This window comes from Xenopus laevis, chromosome 9_10L, assembly GCF_017654675.1.
Source record: "Xenopus laevis strain J_2021 chromosome 9_10L, Xenopus_laevis_v10.1, whole genome shotgun sequence".
In the NCBI taxonomy this organism is placed as follows: domain Eukaryota; kingdom Metazoa; phylum Chordata; class Amphibia; order Anura; family Pipidae; genus Xenopus; species Xenopus laevis.
Window position 1 is genome coordinate 77620553 of NC_054387.1, and position 12867 is coordinate 77633419.

The 12867-nt window shown below is 35.7% G+C and overlaps 1 protein-coding gene across 1 annotated transcript in view; it reads left to right on the top strand.

Annotated features, from left to right (window-relative positions):
- pde11a.L (phosphodiesterase 11A L homeolog) overlaps positions 1–12867 on the top strand; it is a 217881-nt gene that overhangs the window by 140469 nt on the left and 64545 nt on the right. Inside the window, exons 7-10 of the mRNA XM_041576061.1 lie at positions 4549–4624; positions 6229–6296; positions 6974–7066; positions 8704–8754. Coding sequence (XP_041431995.1) covers positions 4549–4624; positions 6229–6296; positions 6974–7066; positions 8704–8754 — 288 coding nt within the window. The remainder of the gene's footprint in view (positions 1–4548; positions 4625–6228; positions 6297–6973; positions 7067–8703; positions 8755–12867) is intronic.

The window sequence follows — 12867 nt, forward strand, 5'->3', positions numbered from 1 at the left end:
TTTCTTGTGCCCAGCCCAATGAATGAAAGAAATGAAATCAAAATCTACTCTGTCTCCATTAACATCAAATCTTTCTCATTGTAAGTTCCTAGAACATATATCACACATCTGTAATGTATGTAACCAAGTTATTATACTACTCCAAATGTAATAATCAATTCCTCCAGGTTTGATCATCTGACTTCCCTTTTTTCACTATGAGGAGGCTGCCATATTTGTGCAGCAGTAGTTTGTTAGCATTAGAAACTCTACCTGACAAGTTGAGAAGGGACAGTCAGGTTGGCAAAACAGTCAGGTTTAGGAACTTTAAGTAACAATTACTTATAAAAGCAGAACTATCAGCGAAAAACAATCACGACCTATATGTATCTTTTCATGTAGATTAATATTTTGAAAATAAAAGTATCACCTTAAAGCTGTTGCTTTCCAGATGCACCGGAAGTTGATCTCCACTCCCATCTGGCATGAAACTGCTAATTCACTGCACATGCTCTGTGCTGCTGTCACTTACTGAACTTAGGGACTGACTCACACAATATACATTACACATAGAATATAAATGTCACAATATAAGGCTGATTAGTAATTAATACAGATAATTACTACATGGCAGCACAGAAACCAGTGCAATAGGCATCAGAATTAAATAATCAGCCCTGTAGCATCAGCTTATATTACAGACCAAACTCATTTTCTGCTTGATAATTGCTTGACCCCTAAGCTTAGCTTCTCAACAGCTGCTCAGAGCCCACTGGGCATCTCAGTGTCGCAGACACTTTCCAAGATGGTGACCCCCGTGACAAGTTTGAAGTCCTGGATCATTGCTGCTATTGAAACTTTAGGCTGGTGCAATAAATTGACTATATAAAATATGGCATTTTTAGTCATATTCATTTTTAGGGTTCAGTTCTCCTTTTAAGTCATCTGTATAGGGATAGTTTGACAGTGCACGGTGTGTTCATTTGCACATAAAGCTTGCGTGGCCATGTGAATATGATGTTTTGTGAAAACGTCTTGGTCCCATATAGATAGGCAGGTTAGGTTTCAAATATTCTCTTTTCACATAGGATTTGATTAGTCATTTAAATGTCAGAGTTTGTTAATTGCTAGTGTTATTGTTGGTGGTACAGTATGTTAGTAACGGTTTTCTTACTGAACAAGAGGGGATTACTGTAAGATATAGGACAGCATCATTAATGATCATTAAAGTTAGGCCCCGTTTTTGATGTAACTAAATGATGTCACTCTGTCACTCTGGTGGCTGTTTGGAAAATGAATTAAACCAGACATTTTAAGAGCCACAAAATAAAGGTAACATATTTAGTTTCCTAGGAAAATGTCCTATGCAGTGTGGCTAGCCAATCCAAGAAACTTCTTTCACACTTGTAGTTGTTTAATTCTGGGCAGTGTCATTCTGTGGCTACTAAAGCAAATAAAGTTCTGTCTTGCATAAAAAAGGGCATTAACTCAAGGGATGAAAACATAATTATGCCTCTTTATAGGTCCCTGGTGAGGCCTCATCTGGAGTATGCAGTGCAGTTTTGGACTCCAGTCCTTAAGAGGGATATAAATGAGCTGGAGAGAGTGCAGAGACTAAGTGCAACTAAATTGGTTAGAGGGATGGAAGACTTAAATTATGAGGGTAGACTGTCAAGGTTGGGGTTGTTTTCTCTGGTAAAAAGCATTTGTGAGGGGACATGATTACACCTTACAAGTACATTAGAGGACATTATAGACAAATAGCAGGGGACCTTTTTACCCATAAAGTGGATCACCATACCAGTGGCCACCCCTTTAGACGAGAAGAAAAGAACTTTCATTTGAAGTAACAATGGTGGTTCTTCACATTCAGGACAGTGAGGTTGTGGAATGCACTGCCGGACATAATATCAACGGCTATTGTGATACTAAACTCTATAGTTAGTATAGGTATGGGTATATATAATTTATCTGAGAGTAGGGAGGGGTGTGTGTGTATGGATGCTGGGATTTCATTTGGAGAGGTTGAACTTAATGGACTTTGTCTTTTTTCAACCCAATTTAACTATGTAACTCTGTATTAAGCTGCTTACAGGTACCAGTTATGCCTGGTGGTGCTTCATTTGTAACTCAAAGCTACATAGACAGATCATTATAAAATGCATTAGTTGATCATATATAAAGGGCCTTTGTTCTGGTTTCGCTTGTCTACAACCTGTTGAGCAAGGCATGAAAGCCTTAGAAGCCTTTCCTAACAAACAGATCTCATATTTTTATTTAAGGGAGGTTACATTGAAAAAGCAAATACAAGATAATCTGGCCTAATTAGACTATGATTACAGGTTACTTTATCTTTTCAAGGGACCAAGGGGTATATTTATTATGCTGTGTAAAACATGGGAGGAAAACATCACCAGTGATGTTGCCCATAGCAACTAAATCAGCAATTAGATTTCAACTGTCACCTGCAAGTTAGAAAAACAAAGCAAGGATCTAATTGGTTGCTATGGGCAACATCCCGGTTAATGTTTGTCTTCAGTGTTTTACACTGCATGGTAAACAGGCCTCAGCTCAAAGGTCAGCTCCTTGGAAAGAGGCATGGCTGATGGTTGTACTTCATGTACACCATAAATTGCGACCACACAGAAGTGCAGTGATTTTATCTTAAGCCAGTTATTAGCAAGAGCTAAAATGTCCAATTATTAACTTAGTTTTTGATATTATGAGGCTCTCATGCCATTGAAACTTCAAAATATATTGAGCAAGTGGGTACACTGTTAATTTCACTCAACCCGGACACCCTAAATCTTAAAAAAGGTTTATATAACAAGAGACAGTTATGACTGGTTAACGTTAATTACTGAAAGTTCTCTTTGAAGCTCCAGTTTCAGTAAATTGATTAGTACCAAACATTATTTTGCATGGCCTGAAAGATGTTTGTGTCTTAAAGGTCAAGTATTCAGAAAATCTGTCTTTTCTGATATTTACAGTTAGTTAAATGTAGAGAAATATGAATTGGAGTTAAGATATTTTGAAGAAGTAGAAACCCATTGAAATAATATCATTGATGCAAGTAGAACATCCAAGGATATGTCAAATTGGCTGACAGCACAGCATATTTGCAGATGCTGTTTATCTTGCTTTAAAAGACAAGCCATGTCCCAGTAACCTCTTTATTTGTAAAGAAGTTAAATCTGTTGTCTTATCTCTGTATCACATAGATAAATTTGATAATGTATTTTAAAGACAAATGCACAAAAGGGTATATAGAGGTTTGTGTATATATTGGGAAATGCAACAGAGCTATCTCTACTTTTGTGAATTCCCCTCTATCACTCTAAAAAATGAACTCAACTTCTGAAAAGCTATGACAGCTTTTGCATCATTTTCAAATGATATACTGTATAAAGGGTCTGTTCTGTATGCAATATTTAGTAAAAATAAGCTTAATATTTATATTTTTATATATTTTATATCTATATAGCCCCAGCATTTTAAAGAACTTATTCTTCATTCTCATTATTCCCTACCCTGTTGTATTTTACAGTCTACGGTTCCTATCACATTCATACGCTGTACGAGAATACACTATATTGCTCAGCCATAAAATGATAAATTATATTGTTGTTTCCTGCAGTGTTGCAAGTGGTTAAAAACAGTTGCTATCACGTTTTAATAGGCAGAATGCTGCTATGAATTCTTACTCTCTGATTCACTGTCTATAACCACTGGGCATACAAAGCAGAGTAAATTGATTTCATTAGTTGTTTTATCCAGACAGGAGTAAACTGACCATTGAAACAATAATATCCTTTTATTTCATCATGAATCACTCTGTCTAAACTATTCAAAGTCAAGTCAAGTCTAGATTCATTAGGGGTTGTCTGTATTATTATTCTAACTGTATTAGGCCAAAAAATTAATTGCTTTGGGTAGCACAACTGAATAAACATTGCCATGTTTTGGCATAACAGTATAACGGGACTTTTTCCACAAAAAAAGTATTGTGTTTTTTTTTACTTAAAGGAACAGTTCAGTGTAAAATAAAAACTAGTTAAATAGATAGTCTGTGCCAAAAAAAAAATGTCTCTAATATAGTTAGTTAGCCAAACATGTCATCTATAAAGGTTGTAGTGACTGGATGTCGAACATAATAGAATAGAACACCACTTTCTGCTTTTCAGTTAGTCAGCAACCTTGAAGGGGGACCACATGGGATATAACTGTTTAGCAAGTTTGCAATTGATCCTCAGCATTCAGCTCAGATTCAAAAGCAACAGATATGACCCATCTTGCCCTCCCTCAAGTCACTAATTGGCTACTGCCTGGTAACCAGAGTAACCAATCAGAGGAAACCAAGAGAGCTGAAAATCAGGAAGTAGTGTTCTAGCTATTATCTTACACATCCAGTCACTCCAGCCTTTATACATTACATTTTTGGCTAACTAACTATATTAAAAAGGTTTTTAATTTTGCACAGGCCTACCTAGCTTTTATGTTTCCATTGAACAGTTCCTTTAACAATAATGACTGCACCCTTATAAATATTTCATCCCCCTTGTTTCTTAGGCTGATCAATTTTCTGGGTTCCACATCAGGTCAGTTTTATGTGTCCCTATATGGAATAGTAGCCATCAAATAATAGGTAGGTGACTTTCCTAATATTTTATTACAAATTTTCTGAAAAATTGCACATTGTTCAACTTGTATAGTGAATGGATTGTATATATGAGAAGAAATCAGAGGAAAAAGCTGACTATACATAAACTAATAAAAGCTGCCAACTTGGGCCTTCCAGACAGAGTCGGCAGTTTATTGGCCAATGTATAGTGTCTGTTGATTGCCCTGCCCAAATGATATCTGGACTATTCAGCCAGATGTCAATTGGACAGATTTGAAAATCCATTTGGGCGAGGACAACATTTTCTCATTTGATGGATAGATTGTGGCACCAATGGATAGCAATTGAGGCTGTTAGTAGTTTATATCTTATAAAGGACATGTATCCTAAAGAGTGCACATAAAACCCAAACTCCTCCTTTCCTAACACCTCCCATTAGAATTTCTGGTGCCAGGTGGCTGGGCATCTAATTAGCCTAACTGTACTTATGTGTTTTAATGAACAGTTTACAGGTTGAAGGGGCTTTTTGTAGGCTTAATCCTGACAATTTAACTCTGTTAATTACATATGTATATATGTATATAGATAATAGATACAAAAAAACGCACTCCTAGGTCTTATTTGGTGAAAAAATAAAAAATGTATTCAACGTTTCGGCAACAACACTTGTGCCGTCTTCAGGAAGGTGAATACATTCTGGCATAACAAGAAAGCTTATGCATAGTTCATTGTACAGCAAGAAGATGTGACTAGTGTTGACTAATAAAGATGCAACTGCATTTGGCCTTGCATACATTTGTTCAGCCATGATAGCCATGAGGTCATCATAGCCCCATTTATTTATTTAAAGGAGTTGTTCATTAACTTTTAGTATGATGTAGAGAGTGATATTCTGAGACAATGATCAATTAGTTTTCATGTTTTATTATTTGTGGGGTTTCACTTATTTAGCTTCTTTTGAGCAACTCTCCAGTTTGCAGCAACTCTCCAGTTTGCGGCAACTCTCCAGTTTGCAGCAATTTGGTTGCTAGGGTTCAAATGAACCTAACAACCGTGCATTGATTTGAATAAGAGACTTGCATATGAAGAGGGTCTGAATAGAAAGTAATGAGTAATAAAAAATAGCAATAAAAATACCTTTGTAGACTTACAGAGCATTTGTTTTTTTAGATGGGGTCTGTGAACCCCCCCCCCATTTGAAAGCTGGAAAGAGTCAGAAGAAGAAGGCAAATAATCCAAAAACTATATATAAAAAAAAGAAAAAATGAAGACCAGTTTTAAAGTTGTTTAGAATTATCCATTCAATAACATACTAAGTTAATTTAAAGGTCAACCACACCTTTAATATTAACTTTCATGATTTTTACATTTGTCCAGTATTTGTAATTATGTAACTCTTTTCTGTTTTATTGAAAGACAGATATTTGCAAAACCACGGAAAGAGAAAAATAAGACCAGTGTTGAATTCTCTCAGAATATCAATGTCTACATTGTGCTAACAGCAATTTCTAAGGCAAATGTTACCATAAGGAAAATCACTATGCATTTTTAGTTATGCTATGCTTTGCCTTTGAATTAATCTATGCTGTGTATTAATAATAATGCTTTTATATGTCTTTATCCACAAGGTGTAGCACAAGTGCTGAACAGAATTGATGGGAAGCCTTTTGATGATGCAGATCAAAGATTATTTGAAGTAAGTTATATCGTTTGGAGCTTGGCAAATGGTATGTTATTTTTTATTGATTGAAATGCTGTGTTTGTATAGGCTCATGGGATTATATATATATATATATATATATATATATATATATATATATATATATATATATATATATATATATAGTTGTTAGGGGAAACATTGCATAAAAAGTGATCAGAATTGCAAACAGGAGGATGAAAAGGATATACCTGATTGTAATGTAACCTGGGAGTTCTGTTAACATTGGGTCACAGCAAATATGAACATGTGGCTTCAGATAGTTACATGGTGCAAGATCGTAGAAGCCCATCCAAGATGCCATAGAAGTATAAATTGGAAGTTAAAAAATATGGTATGATTTGAGAACCCAGGGACTTGACTGAGACCTCATTGACCTCATTGACTGCATTTTGTGCATATGGCAGTCTATCGTTACTGAGAAGATCTGGCCTATCAAATTAAAAAGAAAGTGGTGTCATGGATGTCACTCTTTTATATGTTCTTTGGCAATGGCTTTGTTTAGTAGTTTTTCTTTTTCAGACAAAATGTTTGTTCTGCATGTTCTGCAATCAAAGGGGAAATTCAAGTGAGAAAACACTTGCTTACAGTCTACATTATCTTTCACAGCATCTAAAATAATACAGTAACTATCTTCTTTTTTCTTTCCTCAGGCTTTTGTTATCTTTTGTGGCCTTGGTATTAACAACACAATAATGTATGATCAAGTCAAGAAGTCATGGGCAAAGCAATCAGTGGCCCTAGATGTAAGTAACTATATCTATGTATTTCAGATAATAATTACACTTGCCTACTTTGGAAATGAATTGTTTTAAAATAATCATCAACATAGCATCTTAACAATGTACTCGAAGTTCAACTCCCTTGTGTATTAGAGTTGGAAAACAGTAAAATGAGCAATTAGAAAAGTAGAAAAGAGGTAGGTATATTACATTTAGGCCTTCCAGCAACCAAGAGCTCAAGAGCTTTGTATTTAAACAGCTGGTTGTTATTGTGGTGGACTATATGTTTTTTTAAATGTAAATAGAGGTTTTAAAGAGGCAATAGCTGAAAAAACTAAAAATGAGATTGGCACTCTTTGCCCTTCATTGTTTCCTTATTTTGGAAACAACCAGCTTGGGGAAGGCTGAATTTGAAAGGCTTATGCTTACCATTTTATCATATATGATGTTGACATTGACTGATATTGTCTCAGAATTACCTTGAACCAATAAAATAAATAAACAAGTAAATGAAACTCAAGTTTTATGTTAAATAAAAGATATGTTCTACCAAAAGGTTATCTGAACATAATTCATATATACTTGTGAATTGTATTATGTCAAGAAACCAATATAGAACATGCCATCATTCTTATCAGTCACACAAATTCTCATATGCAGCTGAAAATAAGGCATAGTATAACTATTGATATTCAGCCCTGTAGGCCGTATACTGCAAAAAGCAGAGATCTAATTTGTTTTTTTCAAGCTAGTTTATTTCTTCTATCTTATAACTTCTAATGACAGGAACACAATTTCTATAATTGAAACAATTTAAATAGTATAGAAAATATATTTTAGCCCTTGATAATAATAATAATAATAAAAAATATATATTTCCACCCAAACTGAAAAATGTAAAATGGGGTTCTACTGTGTATAAATATATATCTATATATATATATCTATACACAGCATATATATATATATATATATATACAGGTATGGGATCTGTTATCCAGAATGCTCGGGACCTGGGGTGTTCCGGATAACGGATCTTTCCGGAATTTAGATCTTCATACCTTAAGTCTACTAGAAAATCATGTAAACATTAAATAAACTCAATACGCTGGTTCTGCTGTCAATAAGGATTAATTATATCTTAGTTTGGATCAAGTACAAGCTACTGTTTTATTATTATAGAGAAAAAGGGAATCCTTTTTTTTTTTGCACTCAAAATTTTTTTTATTTTACCTCCAGTTAGCACAATAAAGAAAATCATACTTTCACAATTGTACAGTATATCCGTTTCAAATGATTATACAATGTGTCTAAATGCGATATGACTCATATATTGATTACTGAACCAGATAATAAAAAAAAAACAGAAAGAAAAGGAAGAAAAGCAAGGAAAAAGAAAAATAGAAAAGATGATGGATCCCCCACTCTACACATTATGTACGCAAAACATAACTTAGAGTATTACCCACTATAGCTCCATGATATTACTGCAAGAAAGGGAATCCTTTTTAAAAATGTGGATTATTTGATTATAATGGAGTCTATGGGAGATGTTAATTTCGTAATTCGGAACTAGTACAGGATTATCATACATTCATACATATATTATATACTATAAGAAACACTATTTTATTTTTTTATAATGACTTTTCTTTTTTCAGGTTCTTTCTTATCATGCGACCTGTTCTAAAGCTGAAGTTGATAAATTTAAGGTAAGATTCTGTAACCAGTATATATTAAAGAGGGACAGTTGCTAGTGAATGCTGACTTATTATGCCTCAAAGGGGAGGTTCACCTTGAGTTAACTTTTAGTATGTAATAAAATGGCCCTAGCAACCAGATTGCTGAAATTGCAAACTGTAGAACTGCTGAATAAAAAGCTAAATAACTCAGACTTAAATAATAAAAATTTAAAATCAATTGTAAATTGTCTCAGAATATCACACTCTACATCATACTAAAGATTAGCACAAAGGTGAACAACCACTTTAATTAGTATATAAAATCAAAATGAAAATTTCACTCCTGTCCATGTTCTAGGAAGAATAATGTAATGTTAATTTATAATCCAAACTCTGTATTATTCAATCATGGTTTTTAAACAAAACCAATTTCACCTTTAGGCCCCTATTCAATATGACACTGTTAACTGATTATATATTATTCTTGCCTGTTTACCCTGAGTGCTAATGATCATTTGTGGCAAGGCCTTGAGAAAAATGATGTGACATTAAAAGAGGGCATATGTGGCCTGTAATAATAATAGGGATAGTGTGTTCACTGTCAGAGAGGAATCAATAATCGGCTGTGAGCTTTAAGGAACAAGTGTTGCAACACTACATAACAATAAGAAAGATAATCACCTGCACTTATTTTCGAGAGCACACAGCGAGTAGCATTAACAGTATCAGTACTCGGTGCATGCTCATTGAATGAAGAAGAGGCACTTGGAAATGAGATAAGTGCAAGCTTTACAGAGATTGCTTTTTATTATTCTACGCAAAGTAGTAGCCTGGAGTATTCCTGTGTTTGTGCCTGTTTCATAACCAGCCTTTTTCATTGGAATACATGCAGGCCTTCACAAATAGTCCCACAAACAGCAAAGACAATCATTTATTCACAATGACATTGCTACTGTTCTATAACAGTGGTAATTTCACATTAAAGGTAAATGTATTTTTAATTCCTCTAAATGTAATTTTCATGCTGGTGTAATTTTTTTTCTTTAAAAAAAAAAAAACCCTAAAAACATCTAGGTCTGTTCCGTAGCTTGTGGCCTGCAGCTACAGAACATTTCATCTGCAGCTTTATTGTGCTTTTCTGTTCTTACGCTGTTTCTCCTTTGTTCCGCTCTCAAGCAGTCATAGAATGTGTGCACATTTATAACCTGTCTGAAATTGTATCTAGTTATCAGAGTGCTTTGAGCATATCTGCAGGCATCCTCACTTCCATCATGCATCAGAAAATGTCAGGCCTTTAAGTCTAAAAATGATACTGTAGTCATGCAGTTTTATGTGTTCCCCACTACACTCAATAGGTGAGTATAAGGAACACAAGTAGCTGAAGGAAACAAAATGTATTTACCCAGACTTTGGAAAATTAGTTAGAAACAAGCTACTCTCAATGCTATGCATTTGTGGTTATAGTTAGCAACACACCCCAAAGTTATGTTTTGCTTATAGGCTTATTTGTTGGAAATACAGTACTTTGAGTATCGTCTTTATGGGCTCTCCTATTTGCGACAGTGGAAGCTTGTGCAATTGTGTCATTGATGCTGCACACTCAGGAGACACCCATATCAACTAAGTTTGCCACCCGGCCGGTATTTTACCAGCCTAGTCGGTAAAATACCTGCCAAGACCGGGGCCAGTATTACAAATTTACCGGCAATGCAGTTGCCATTAATTTGTAATACCCTTTAAAAAAAGCCCTCGGCCTGTCCCCAATTTGCACAGAACTTACCGTTTTTGCAGTGTTCTTGACATCGCCGCAATGTTGCTCCGCCCCACTTTGTGTCACACTGCGTAACCCCACCCCTTTTTGCGTCATGGGCCGCCTCCTTTTTGTAACCACCCCCCACCGGCCGGTAAAGGTGGAAACCCTAATATCAACAGCCTTATTGACTCGGTGCCTTATCAACCAACTTAGTTGGACTTCATTTCAGGCACCAATTAACATCTGATGTCAAAGAGAGCAGACCTAACTTTTGTAAATGAGTAAGTTACAACAATGTGGTGATGGCGGAGCTCACCCTGTGCCGTTCGCGTCCCCTTCTCGACCGCAGCTCTCGCGATATGCCATTCAACTCCTGCCGGCTACTGCATCCATACAACGAATCGCTGCGGAGCACAGGTCAGAGCAATATCAGGAGACCGGCTTCTTTAATATCAACTTGGCTTTATTCCAACGCAAAATAAGTTACTGATGAAGAGCCAAGGTTTGGGGCACTTATTTTGTGTTGGAATAAAGCTAACTTTTGTAAATGCCTGTATAATAGTACAAAGACAACATATCGACAGGTTATTTATCAAAGGTTGAATTCTAGAGCTATATAAGCTTTATTTAAACCTGGAATGAACTCAAATGGTTTCTAATTTAAGAAAAAACTTGAATGGGAAAAACTAGATTCAGCGAGTTCAGAGCTAACTCGAAAACTTGAATTGATAGAGTTTTCAAGCAAAACCCCAGAAAAAAACTCGAACATCATGAAGGATATTAACATCTTCAAATGATTCAAGGGACCTCTGCCATTGACTTCTGCATGACCTTGACAGGTTTTAGATGGTGTATTTTTGGATTCAAGCTATTTCTAGGATCGGGGTATAATAAATCTTGAAAAAACTCAAATTTTTCAACCCGAAAAATCAATTTTTGACCAAAAAATAACCTGAAGAGCTAAATTTTCATGTAAAAACACAACTCGATCCCTAATAAATCTGCCCCCAAATGTTATAAATGGGAAATGTTATTCTATATGCTCATTTTGAATTTGATACCAGCAATATGTTTTAAAAATGTTTTAAAGGGGCAGGTTTCCCATTGTGTTGCATCACCACCAACAATCTGTAACCGTTTGGGAACTGAGGAGAACAATTGCCGCAGTTTTGCAAGTGAAATGTTGTCCCATTCTTACATGATATTGGATTTCAGCTTTTCAACCGCTCCATTGTCTTATTTTTCCTTTCATAATCGACCAAATGTTTTGGATGGTCTGGACTGCAGGTGCCAATTTAACACCCAGACTCTTTTTCTGGAGCCTTGCTGTTGTAATACATGCAGCATGCGGTTTGGCATTGTCTTGCTGAAATAAGCAAGGCCTTCCCTGAAAAGACGGCAGCATGTGTTTCTCCAGTACTTATACATATCATTTAGCATTAAATGTGCCTTTCCAGATGCACTAGCTCCCCATGCCATGTGCACTAATGCACCCCATACCATCACCGATGCTGCTGGCTTTTCAACTGTGCACTGATAACAAGCAGAATGGTCCTTCTGCTCTTTTGCCTGGAGATTTCCAAAAAAGAATTTCAAATTTTGATTTCATCAGAGCACAAAGCAGTTTTCCACTTTGTCTCAATTCATCTCAAATGAGCTTTGGGTCCAGAGAAAGCAGCAGTGTTTCTAGATCAGGTTCATAAATGGTTTCTTCTTTGCATGTTAGAGCTGTAAATTGCACTTGTGGATGCAGCGGCAAACTAGGTTCACAGACAATGGTTTTGGAATATACCCCTGAACCCATTCAGTGATTTCCGCTACAGAATCTGTCTGTCTTTAATGCAGTGATGTTTGAGATCACAGGCACCCACAATATTGGCTTTCAGCCTTGTCCTATGAGTGCAGAGATTTCCTTGAATTCTCTGAATTTTTTAATGATATTATGTAATGCAGATGATGAAATCCCCAAATTATTTGCAATGGTGATGGAAATAGGGAGTTACAATCAGGGTCCTTTTATGGGCCAAAATTGTTATATTAATAAATAAATAGTAGTATGATTTGTTTGGAGTCATACTGCATAGTCAGTCATTGCCTTCATTTTTTTCTCTTTTACCTCAAAAACAAGGGACCACTAAGGCATGGATAAAAGAGCTCAGGCCTGTTTCTTTCAAGACAAATAAAATACAAAAACCTAACACAGGAGTCCTCCATATTTTTGCACTTAAATGAAACGTGAAGGGAGCACTAAAACATGTCCTCTCCTTCTCCGTAGGTCTACAGTTCCTGCTTGTTTATACTGTATTTTGCTCCCCAACACACAGGAAAGGGGTAAGATAAAGGCATGACAGATGAACCCATTCAAAAATATAGCACCTATGGAACCTAAA